The sequence below is a fragment of the Pseudopipra pipra genome, chromosome 6, assembly GCF_036250125.1.
Source record: "Pseudopipra pipra isolate bDixPip1 chromosome 6, bDixPip1.hap1, whole genome shotgun sequence".
NCBI lineage: Eukaryota > Metazoa > Chordata > Aves > Passeriformes > Pipridae > Pseudopipra > Pseudopipra pipra.
The window spans coordinates 26,751,662-26,764,140 of NC_087554.1; the positions used below are offsets into that span (position 1 = coordinate 26,751,662).

The 12,479-nt window shown below is 39.4% G+C and overlaps 1 protein-coding gene across 1 annotated transcript in view; it reads right to left on the reverse strand.

Moving 5' to 3' along the window:
- LTK (leukocyte receptor tyrosine kinase) overlaps positions 1–12,479 on the reverse strand; it is a 96,699-nt gene that overhangs the window by 34,511 nt on the left and 49,709 nt on the right. The window contains exons 5-9 of the mRNA XM_064658075.1: positions 8,005–8,144; positions 5,898–6,035; positions 4,767–4,919; positions 3,695–3,795; positions 1,902–2,068 (exon numbers count right to left, since the gene is read on the reverse strand). Coding sequence (XP_064514145.1) covers positions 1,902–2,068; positions 3,695–3,795; positions 4,767–4,919; positions 5,898–6,035; positions 8,005–8,144 — 699 coding nt within the window. The remainder of the gene's footprint in view (positions 1–1,901; positions 2,069–3,694; positions 3,796–4,766; positions 4,920–5,897; positions 6,036–8,004; positions 8,145–12,479) is intronic.

A 12,479-nucleotide genomic window follows, 5' to 3' on the forward strand; every position in this document is an offset into this window, starting at 1 on the left:
GAAGGACAGGAGTCTCTTGAAGATTTGGGATACAGAAAAATAATGTGACAGCACTAAAAATTTCCCTAAGTACAGCATTGCTAGAGTTTGCATTACCACAGAAAGCTGACAGCACCCATAAATGTGAAGAAAAGTAATTCATGAAGGTTTATACCAAACTGTACTAAGATTGTACAACAATGTTCATTATACACCTCTGTTTACAATTGTTTGCAACTTCACTAACCTTAAAGCAATTTAGACTGAACTTTTCTATTTTGGGTGATTTGGTATGACTTTTCTAGCAGTCAAAAGGTTTTGCTAGTGTTGAGGATGAAATAATGCAGGGGCTCATTGTTTTGACCATGCTCAAAAATGCTGATAACTTTTTAAGTGGTCTGTGCTACCAGATATTGGAAGTGGGATGTGAAATTTTTGAGGAAGAGTCACATGACAGAGATGAACTTTTTTTCCCAGGTGAATGAGAATCTGTTAAAATTTTAAGAAAATGCCTTTTAAATTTTTTAATCTCTGACACTTCCATGCCTAGTATCAGAACTAAATATTGATACAGGATTGGGAAGCTTTGGGAAACAAGTGTTAAGGGACCATATATGAGAGGAGGCTGATGGTCTTAAATACCCCTGAAGAACCCCATGGTCTCTGCTGTGGATAGGTCCACATGAAAGTGCCTTAGGAAAAGACTTGTTCTGGACAAATTCACGGGTCATACTTTACATATACATAGCTAAACAGATGCTAATCCACAGGGCTCCAGACTGTGTCAGAGAAGAATATTAAATACAGTGCTAGCAGGCAGACCAATCCTACCCTAAAAGAATAATACGTGGGAAAAATGCATATGATGAACACATGATAATAGTGAGAGCAAAGGTAATCATGCAATTAAACCAGAAAGAGGGTAAAAAAATGTTCTCCCTCTCTCTCTCTATCACTTCCAGACCCAAATACCGTAGCCTTTTTCACAAAGATGCAAAGAATATTTGAAGCTAAAAGGAATTTCCTCACACCTTCTATTCCATGAAGTTTTGAGACATTATTTATTACCAATATTGGGTAGATATATTTCCATTTATAATATTCAGTATGTGTATAGACTTGGACTTTTTTTTATCTTAAGTTTCATGTGAAAGAGGCCTTCCTGAGGAAGATGAAAAAGAACAGATTGGAGAAATTGGAAACACGTTCCTGTTGTGCAAAATAACCAGCTGCCAACACCAGCTACATAGCTTGAGATGGAGTGACACTGGGTGAGGGAGGAGAAATACCTGAATAAAATTAGATCGCATTGAAATTCTTTGAATCTTCAATATTTGACTTCATTTGAGACCAATGTTGCACTGTATTTTCCCATCTAAACCCTTGAAACCTTCAGTGCAAGGCTAATTTGGGCAACAGTCTTTTCCTAAGATTATTGCATCAGTGATGTGTCAACAAATGATCTCCAGCTGCCTAGGCTGCACTGACATAGATCGTAGACTAGACAGTGGTATTGGCTAAACTGTGGGTTTACCATCCATTTGACTGACATGACTGTTTTTTAATGTGGGAGTACAAAGTGCAGCTATGCTAATATAGCTGCTTACCTATTGGGAGCACTTTGCCCCTGTGAATATACTGGCTTTCTCAGACTGGTAAAATGTTTCTAGAACAGATGCTTCCTATTCCCAAAACCTAAGTACTGTTTGAGGCTGCACAGAAGTGCAATCACATGATGTGGGCTTGTGTTGAGCTGAGCTGTGTGTGTGCACAAAGATATGCGCTTATACTTTCTGAGTAAGCAGAGTCACTTGAAATGGCCCTGAAAGAAGACAAGAAAAAAGTGACACTTCACCATAAAGACAGTAACAATTTACTAAATCTATAGGGATAACCCTGGATGCTGACGGTGGAGCTCTTACCGGTTCTGAAGCACTGGCATTGGTAAGGTGATGAGAAACCAGTGGTCACTCCAGCTCCCTGCCCTTTCCCACATTGGCAAAATGACTGGAGCTCCCTTTATTTCTTCCTTGACAGAGAAGGAGACAGTACCATTGTAGCTGCCAAATACATGCACTGAGAACTGGATCTGTAATAAAGGAAGAAGAGGGAAAGAACAGTAACCTGTGACAAAAAAGGAAAAGTAGTCACTTCTCCCCTCCCTGGGGGTTTGAGACACCAAACCTCTGATCCTGGGTCAAACTGTTTAATCACAGAGATCACTAAGCCCCCACTCATTGATTGTGTATAACTTAACAGCATTGCTATCATAGAATTTTCTTAATTTCTCATTAATTTTCTTAATTTCTCACCCTGCTGACACTCCTGTTGGACAGCTGTTCTTTAGCCACTGACAACAATATCCATGGCCTCAGGCACCATCTGGGAGTGAGAGCACTGGTTTCCTTGTAGAAAGCTCCAAGGGGAGAGCTGTCCTGCCCCAAATACCCCTGAAATGAGGGGTATTTCCCCTAGAGGCAGGAAACCTCAGTAGATATACTTGCTCCAAATCATAGGCACCCTCTCTGTTGCAGCACCCATATGACAAGTGAACAACCTGATCACCAGGCTACAGAATATTTTGAAGCAGGACTCATTCCTCTCTTTTTTGAGCAACCACCAGTTTGCCGCAAAGCAGGAGAAAACTGTCATTTCTGCTATTGCTTTGAATGCTCAGCTGTTCTTCATATTACAGAGAGCTCTGGTATGGGCAAGAAAAGGAGCATACACACGTGTGCTGCAAAGCACAACCACAGGAAGTTCCTTGCTCCTGAAATGTGGGTTCAAATCCTTGCCAATGGAGGAGAGAATGGATCCAAATCTCTTGTGACCTCCACACAATAACCAACAGCTAATGCTTCTCCTCTCCTCATTTTGTAAAGCTATCTCCAAGCATATTTTATTTTATTGGAATTAGCCAGAAGACATGACCTGAATTTATAAATAAATATAAATGCTGAAGCTACATTTCTGGCACCTGCACTGTATTCCTTTTCCCAGCTCTAATTAGGAGGCATCAAAGCTTTCTCTTTTTTCCCTAGCAAGACTCCAGCTCAAACTTGTAGCTTAATTTTCCTAAGTGTTATAACTATAATAATATTTGTTTTAATTCCAACATCTCAGAGCTGCCCAAATCTCTTTGGGCTCAAATTTGGGCTCAAGACAACTTATGTGATTTTATCCAGGCCAGGTTGCCCTTATGTTTTGAAATTCCTGAAGAATGTGAACAGAAGTTTATTATCTTCATCTGTTTCTGGAAAATCTAATGCCTTCTAACTTCACACTCCTGTCCTCAGTGAAACTGTCAAGTTGGTAACTCCTACAAAAGTATTGCAGAATTTATGAAGAGAAGTCTCAGCAGCAGGTACAGTGAATGGTTCAACAGCTCTACCAACCAGTTCCCTTTGCTATAAATCAAGGCTAGCCCACACACTTCCAGCTGCTGGCTACCTTTCAGAGGAATAGTTGGTACAGTAGGCTGGGGAGTTTTCCATAGTGAGTAACTGATTCGGAACTCCTGCCTTCACTTATGGGGGATGCACCTTACATCTCCTTTCCAGTTCTCAACTAGTAGCTAGCTAGGCAGTATATCCAAGTCTTCTGCTTTCCTGAGTTTTGCAGGGTGTGCAGAGGGACAGGATAGTGGGTTATTGTGCAAATAGTGCTTACAGCCTGATGATTTACTCCACAAAGGTGCTAAGACACAGTGCTATACCTGGTAGCCTTCAGTGGCAATACTGGCAGGCAAGCTGGTACTGTAAGCCTTAGCCATACCGCTCGTCTGAGTGCTGTCTGCTCGCAGGTAGAGGAAATGTCCTGTGAACATAAAAGTGAATCAGAGAAGACAAAATAATCTTTTGCTTTCTTGTGTAATCTCTTGAAATAATTTAACATCATTATTGTTAATGTAGGTACGTAAGCGCAGGTAAATGTAGGTGTAAGCGTAAGCATGGCTGAAAAACCTCAGATACCACTCAAGTTCTTCCCATACAGGGGCTCACATCAATCTACAGCCCAATTCCTATACTGTTAGCATCAATGACTCTTGCTGAGACAAACACTGGGCTGGAAGAGCTTGTTTGCAGTCTTTGTTCTCAAGAGACAAACAGGACACTCATATGGGCACCCTTCATTTTGACAGGGAACTGTGAGACAAGACTCATGTGTGTTAGCGCTTCTGACTTTCATCCTGAATATGTGAGAGTCTGGCTTCCCTCCTTCTTAATTACCAAGCTGACAGTTCTGTAGTTCTGGGAATGCTTTGACTCTTTTTTTACTGTGGTATTTTATGGCACTGAATGTGTATGATCACTTGGGATACGCTTACATGTGATGTTCTTCCTAATCCAGTGGTGGAGTGTGGCAAGGGTCTTCAAAAGATTTGTTTTCACGAGCTGCCTAGTTCTGTTGGGTGATTTTTATTTTGTGATGCAACAGCTATCATATTGCTGCTGAAGTACTCTGCAGTTGCATAGCTCATAAGAATAAGAAGGTAGAAAGAAGTTACACAGAGAGAAGAAAATGCCTTAGATAATTTTTTAAGGTGGAGGAGAATCCTAGTCTCTCATAGTTGTGTTAACTTTGTTGTGGAACTTGTTTAATATAAGTTTTGAACCAAGTTCAAAAGCTAATTTTAGGTATATTTAAAGTTGTTATAGATAATACTGATGCTAAAGTTCATTTGGCAATGGTGCCAAAATTTTTAAACTAATTAAAAAAACTTAAGTTCAAGGCTATTGTGTATATGTAGACACAGAGAGCATGAGAGAGAACTATGAGGAACTTACCACCAGTGGCTTTCAAGGTAGACCCTACGAATAAGTCGTCTTGAATCATTTCAGAAAAGCCCTGAATAGACCAAGGAGTTCCCGCAGTTTCATTCAGTGTCCAGCCACATGGACCCTCTTCAAAAGAGCAGTGTGAGCCCTCTGGGAGACCGTCTACAATTGAGAATAAGAAAAAGTAGGAAAATAGGAGAAACTTGGTTATGGAAGAACACAAACAAAAAAAAGAGAAAACTCATTGTGGTTGTCCAAGCTACCCAACCTACACTACAAGCTACCCAATCTATGCTACACAGTTTCTCAATGTCAAAATACATCTCATTTGTTTATTTCCAGAGTCACCATCAGAAAGCCAACACTTTGCTTCTGGAAATATTTGAGACTTTACCATGCTTTCTAGTCTAGGTACTGTGCAAAACTGCAGCTCCCATAATTCCTTAGATTCCCAGAGTCTAGGTACTGTGCAAAACTGCAGCTCCCATAATTCCTTAGATTCCCAGAATCTAAGGAATATGGCACTGCCTCATGTTGGTAAAGGCCTTGCTGCATATGGCATTGTAGGCATCACAGTTTTCTCTGTCCACTCAAAGGAAGGCAAATCAACAGGTAATTTTAGATCTCTGCTACTGTACTTCCAACAAAGCTAAATTATGCTTCTCAGAGCTACATATACTGTCAGAGGATTTCTCTGTCGTGATGTGCAAGGACTTTGAACTTGGATCTTGGAAGGACAGATTTACAATGTTGTTGGTGACTGACAGTGGAAAGATGATCAGCACCTTCCACAGAAGGGAAGGTTTAGATCTTGGGTCCAAAAGGAAATGCTCAACCAGCTGCAGACATCTAAATAAGGTTTTGCCTTTCACTGAAGTAGCAATAACTATGAAAGGCAGGTCATTTAGCTCCTTCCTGCAATATTTAAAAACTCAAACCAATCAAAAAATATAATCCATTTTATTCCATTTAGGGTGATTTCAAAGAGAATATGGGTATCCAATTAATGTAAGTGGGTCAAATTAATTCAGGAGGTAAAATACTGAATTAATCTAGAGATAAAATCAATTTATTTTTCACTCTAAATTATTTCTTCTCTTGGGATGAAGGTTCCCATGAAGTGCCATGCCCCATACTCACCACATCTCTCTCCTTCCTGTTCTTTGGCAGGGCAGTCACTGATGAATTCACAGATCTGTAGGTGGCTGACACAGCCTCCATGAAGGCAGGGGAAGGTGGAGCCTTTGTCATATATAAAAAGATCTTGATTTTCTTTATCTAATGGGAGAAAATAAAAGAGAAAGAAGACCAGAGATGAGATGAGTTGGCAGAATGTGACCCTTCATGAATATCAGCCTTCTCATGTAAGACCTCAGAAACTGTCCTTTGGATGATAAATTATACTCATCTCTGCTTTTTTATGTAGGTTTCTATCCAGAATGACATTCCTGCAGATCACCTGAGCTCTCATGGGAACCAAATTTATTGGTCCTTTCTTTCTCATGTGCTGCTTCAGTTGTGTTTGTGCTATCTTTAGATAACAACTTTTTTTTTTTCTTTAAATGAAGGATCTTGCAGTTTTCTACCATGGTGTGCTCCTCAGTTCTGCACACATGACTGTGCACCTGCCAGGCAGCTGTGGCATGCTGCATGACACTGCGGCAGGAGGCAGAGATACTCACTTAGCTCCAGTCCTGGCAGACACATTGCTATGCCCTATTGAGACTCAAGTGTAACTAATTTAACACATTTCATGAGCACTCCTGTGCTGGCTTCCAGCTGTGGCATCCAGCCTGTGAAGATAGCTGCTTTGCCAGCAAGTTGGCTTGCTGTGCAGGAACTTTATTCATGCATCCTAGCTAGTCTGGTCAGCTATACTCTGGAAGCATTTGACTGACTGCACAGGTACCCATCAACGAGGCTGAACACAATTTTTAACTCTGATACTTCCCAAAAGCGTGACTTAATGCAGCCAGCCTGTCGTGTGGATGCATCTGTGCACAGGTCTGTTATGGACTGGCAGGTTTGTGTAGTTCTCCTCTGGACCTGCTGCCCTTTATCAGAGCTCTGCACACCAGATCCACTGGGATTATTACTACTTCGGAAAAAATGCAGAAGTTAGGGAACCAATTGCAGAAGAAAGAGAAAAGAACACTTCTGCAGCCATCCAGGTACACAGTCTGAAATAGTATTTTTTCATGACACTGTGTTGTGATAATATATGCATCATTATTTAGGGGCTCAGACCACAGCACTTCAGGCTGTATGCATCCCTTCAAAACTACAGGACTGTCAAAAAATATATTAAAAATAGAGCATTATTTAAATTAAAAGATTAATGGTTGCAATAGAATTAAATCTCTAATATGATCAAAACCAGTCTTACAATATATTATGAAACAGCTCTGTGAAAAGTGTTTTCTTTTTATATTACATTCCAAGATGTTTCTACAGAGTCTCCAAAACAGAGGCAATAACACCATATTAATGAATGAAATCCAGGAAGTGAAGATGATTATGTCTCCAACCTGAAGGCTGCCTGTGCCAACAGACTCTCACACTTCCAAGAAGCCTAAATGACATCAGCAAGGTTCTGCACAGCTATTGAGGATCATTTGCATGACATTCACAACAAAACTGTAAGCTCCAGGTAAAACCGAGGTCTGAGATGAGCACTCAGTACTTTGGAGAAAATGTTACATTCCAGTTATTTTTATTTTAGACAGAAATTCTCAGCCCGGCAGTAGCGAACAGACCCATGGAATGCAGATCAGTGTTTGTTTCCTTTGTAGATTTGAAAGAAAAAGTCCAAGTATGAAAAAGGCTTTGGTGACACAGGATAGTTTTTTGTTCTTGACTATTTAAGAAATAAAAATATTAAATGCTGCAATAATCTAGGTAAAGACTTTTTTCATCCTTGTTGCTGAATGCAGCATAAGTCCTCGGTTTGGTTGTTTTGGGGTTGTTTTTCCCATACAAAGATCAAGCAAAGCAAAGCTGAAAAGCAGAGAGGATCACTTAAGTTAGTTCTGTAATTCCAAGTTTCAACCCTGCCTTTGCAATGCATTTACATTTAAGTATATACATAATATACGTACAAATGTGACCCTTGACAGGTAAGCACTCCCAGAAATCCCACAGGAGACTCAGCTTTCATTTAAGTCCTATCTGACTACCCCTCATCACACTCATCCATTTTGGTGAGGACGCATTTGGTTATTCCAAACCTGCCTGTACTGCAGCATACCATGAAAGCAGTTCCTGAGCTGCAAGGAGCCCACTGCCAGTACTCCAGCCTCCTGTGCTCCACAGTTTGAATATAGCAGGGTGATTTTAAAAGGTCTTTCTATTCGTCCAATCTGGGCCACCAGGTATTTCCACTTCATCCTAGAGGACGACAAAATGCTATAGATATACACAGAGAACACTGAAATCCATGGAGTCTCTAGTATACAGATTTTGCACTGTACCAAAGAGAAGTAATAGTATCCGTGTGGGAAACAGGTCAATGAATGTAAATACCAACATTACAAATGGGTATTACTATAAAAAAAGTAATGTTCAGCCTAACACACTCGCGTTAGGTTATCTTTGCTGCAGAACCTATTGCTAATAATGAAAAGATCCAACCATTCCCAATGATTCTTAAGTGGTACTTAAATTATCATCAGTTTCAGACACCTCCCACCCCAATATGTGCTTTCCACATACATGGTTATGTTTTGTTTGCTCTTGAAAGTATAGATCAACCACACAGCTGCACAAGTCTCTAGATCTCCTCAAGCCAACACTGACATTGTATGTTCTGGAAGTGTCTGGCCCTGACTGTTTCTGGGTTGTGTCAGGAATGAGATGCTTCTCCTGTGTGTTGTCTATCTAATTTCCCACCTTAACAAACTACAATGCACTCACATAGCAAGGGAGAGAAAAGAAGTGGTGTTCAAGAAATGCAGATTGCTCTGGCCATGTACATTTCACTACAGAACAAATGCCATAGGCTCTAGACTATGAAAGTTTCTCAACTGTACAACTGAACTTGTGACAGTTCAGAGAAAGATAGTTGGTACCATACACTCTAATTTTAAAGATGGTTATCAAATATCAAAAACTAGAGAGAGAGATAAAATGGGGATTTTTGAAATACCTCGCTCAAAGTCAGGGTATCCAGGGGTCATTTAAAAAATACAGCAGGATAATTAAAAAGATTTTTACTTTATTTTTATTTTCAAAAACTTTCCTTGTACCTCATGTTAACAAAACAATAAAATACAGTTAAAACTGTATGTTATTGTTTTGTAAAAGGGTTGTAGCAAGGATAGTGACAAAGGAATCCTTGCTCTAAGCTCTTTTCTTTCTCCATATGGAGATAAATTTACCTATCTGTACACACTGCTTATGTTGGTGGGGCTATACTGGACAAGCGACCTAAGTTAGTGCCAGTGGGGTGATAAGAAGGCATTAAGTGTGAAGATAGCTTGTTCAAGCTTTGCTCCTAGTAATACTTTTCATTTGGGAAATGCCTTTAGCTACATGAAGTAATCATCTAGCCCTCATCCTGTACTAGAAATACATTAGAAGGCAACACCCAGATTACAAACACATCTCTACTGGACTCAATACGAAAATCACAGACCAACTCATTTGCAACTTGCAAAAAATCCAAAGCAACTTTAATTTTTATCACCCTTTCCTGCATTATTCCCTCCACAAACCAATTGTATACCTTTTTCTGGAGAGAGTTTCTTACTATCCCTTCTGTGGCATCTACCTACCTTTCACTTTCACCATTGTACACACACATAATTACCCACAAATACCCTAAAGTCATCTGGAATTGAAAATAATTTATTCAATTATTATAACATATATTCAATATATATATAATATATTCAATAGTTCAATATAATTTAACTCAACTTCAGAAATATATGAATTTCAACTGCACCATCTCTACTCCCCGAAAAAAGGAGAACAACTGCTTTGCTTCATTTTTTATGTTATCACATGAACACTCTTATAAATATATCCCCTCCCACCACACTGTGGGACAACATCTGAGACCATCTGGCACTGACCCAGAACTGAATCACTTCTGCTACATGACACAACTTTGTTCATATCCCTATTGCATCCTGTTGGCCACAAAAATGAATGGGCCTTTATCAAATTGGTTCGATGAGCCATTAAAGGTAAAGACAGTCTTAAAATATTTTAAATTTATCCATTAGTCATACAAGACTTTCCAAGCATTGAGGCATAACCTCTACCAAGTTACAATCCACCCCTCCAGCTGAGACATCACAGTATTGCCAGTGTAAACATACCCCTGAGTGCAGGAACCTGTAGCACATAGCCTCTGATTCACAGTGTTACATTTAGTAGTAGCAACTAAAGAGCTCCACGCCTGAAAGCAATGACTAGCTCAGCTCCTGTACCTTTATCCTATATGCTTTGTGAACCAGACCCTTTGGAACTTGCTGTGAATATCAAAACAAATCAAAACTACTAGTCATCTAAGTCAATAAACCAACCTCTGAAATACCATGAATTGGGAAGACCAAACCATTCTATCATCTCTGTTGGGAGAACTGTGGCAACTGGTAGAAGAGTAAGGCCACCATCTTTAACTACTACTGCTGTGAATTGGCCACTCTTCTGAGTCAGAGCCCTAAGATTCCATGAAACATTCTAGTTCTGCACTGAAGTATCTCTGGTATTGGAATTTGCTCTATTTATAACACCATAGCGAAAGCTCTCAAGAATCCAGAGACTGCAAAAATGACAAGTAGCTTTGAATCACACAGTACTTCCGTGTATGGAGTCTTGTCATCATCAAGGTATTCCCCTTCAGAGAAAGCCTCACCCCCTAGATCCAACTGCAGTAAGATTTCTAATGCTGTAAATAATTACACCTCTCCTTCTTGGTCCCACTATTGAAACGGGCTAGTCAGAGCCAATGTAATTTTCTTAATGGAATCAGGAATGAAGCCCATTGCTGATCTAGCAGAAGATGGATCATTGCAGCAGGCTTCCAGATAAGCCAAGCTTGGCAATAATTTTACTATTGATTTTGTGTCAAGCCAGATCTCAAATAATGAGGTAATATTACTCTTCTTGTAAACAGAGATGCACAGAAGAGCTACCAGGGTATGACATAATTTTGAGAAATTTGCATGGATAGAAAGTTTGGAGTTGCAAAGCACTTAATGCTTAAGGGAAGAGAATTCAAGATTCACCCTGCAAACTTCTAATTTCAGCTTTTGATTTGTGATTTCAACTTTTGGTTTTCATTAACCTCTCAATCTCCTCGGTTGAACAAATGTTTTCCTCCCTCTCCTTACCAATCCTTTCTATGCCATGGCTTTCTACATCCAATAAAGGTAACTGAGGACTAATTTTAAGAAAGATTTAATATAAAGAATAAACATTTCTCCTTAAGAGTGAAAAATGCAATAGAGGAGAACAGGAAAGTTGAAACATTTTCTAAATTAGAGGGACTCACTGCATGGGTTATTGCACAAAGCTGTGTATTGTAGATGCTTCTAGACTCAATCAGTTAACATAAAAATTAGGAGGTTTACATTACTTTTCTACATACAGGAAGCTGTTGTCTGTGGGTCCTCCCAAGCATCCAGTTCTAACCATTGGATTTAAAAGAAAATAGATAAGAGAGCAGAATACATATCTATCCCTCTTGCCTTCACCAACCAGTTAGAGGGTTATTTTTTGACCCAGTGTATTTTTGGGTGCAAGTTCAACAGAGGCATGAGGGACACTAACTAAATCATACTCCCAGATTAGTGTTCAGAAATCACAGTCTTATGTAACAGCTGAACAGCCTCACCTTTTCTAGATACACTTTTTAATTGAAACGGCTATGCTCATTGTTGTCAGTACGCATTAGGCATTTTCTGAGGACACTGACCAGACTACTCCCTTGTCATCTGTACAGTTGGAGAAGTTAAATAACTTTTACTAGTGTGGTTGTGGATAAAAACAACCACACTAGTAGAAGAAAACTGTCAAAAACAGCACGTTTCTACAAGTGTCTCAGAAGGTGGTGGAGAATTTTATCACCGCCACCCCTCCAAAAAAAGGAGAAGACAAAAAACTAAGAAATAAAGTTTTGTGAGGTTAGATAACTGAAAACCCATGTGTGCACATGGCTGTGAACTTTTTGTTTTCTGACCTACTAAGATGACCATGGCCAGTGCATTATATTTCAGAATGAAAACAGAACGAAATCACCTTGGCTTATCGACCACAGAAAGGGAAGATACTATCCCTGCTCCAAATGATGCTTTTTTATTTTCACTGCAGTGTGAGGACTTAAGTTGAAAGAAACTAGCTCCTTAATGAAATAGTTTTGGCTGACGATGCTGAAATAATTGCGGTCCGCAACAAGTGCAAACATGTGAAACCATTCAAAAACTCGTAGGACTCAGGAATTTTCAGCTGTAGCTGATTCTGGAACTGTGTGGTAAAGATGAAAAGGTGGGATAAACAAAATAGTGAAAATGTAAAAAAAAAAAAAAAAAAGGTAAAAAAGACCTTAGATGTAACCTGAACAAGCACCATAACTGCAACCCTGAGAAAGTAAAGACAGCTTTGTGAGCTAAGTGCCAGACAAAGAAGACTTAGACTTGTAAGCAAGGTTGCAGGCTCTTGATTTTGAGCTTTATGGGCATAATAAAAAATAAAATTTTATATATTTTTTTGTAA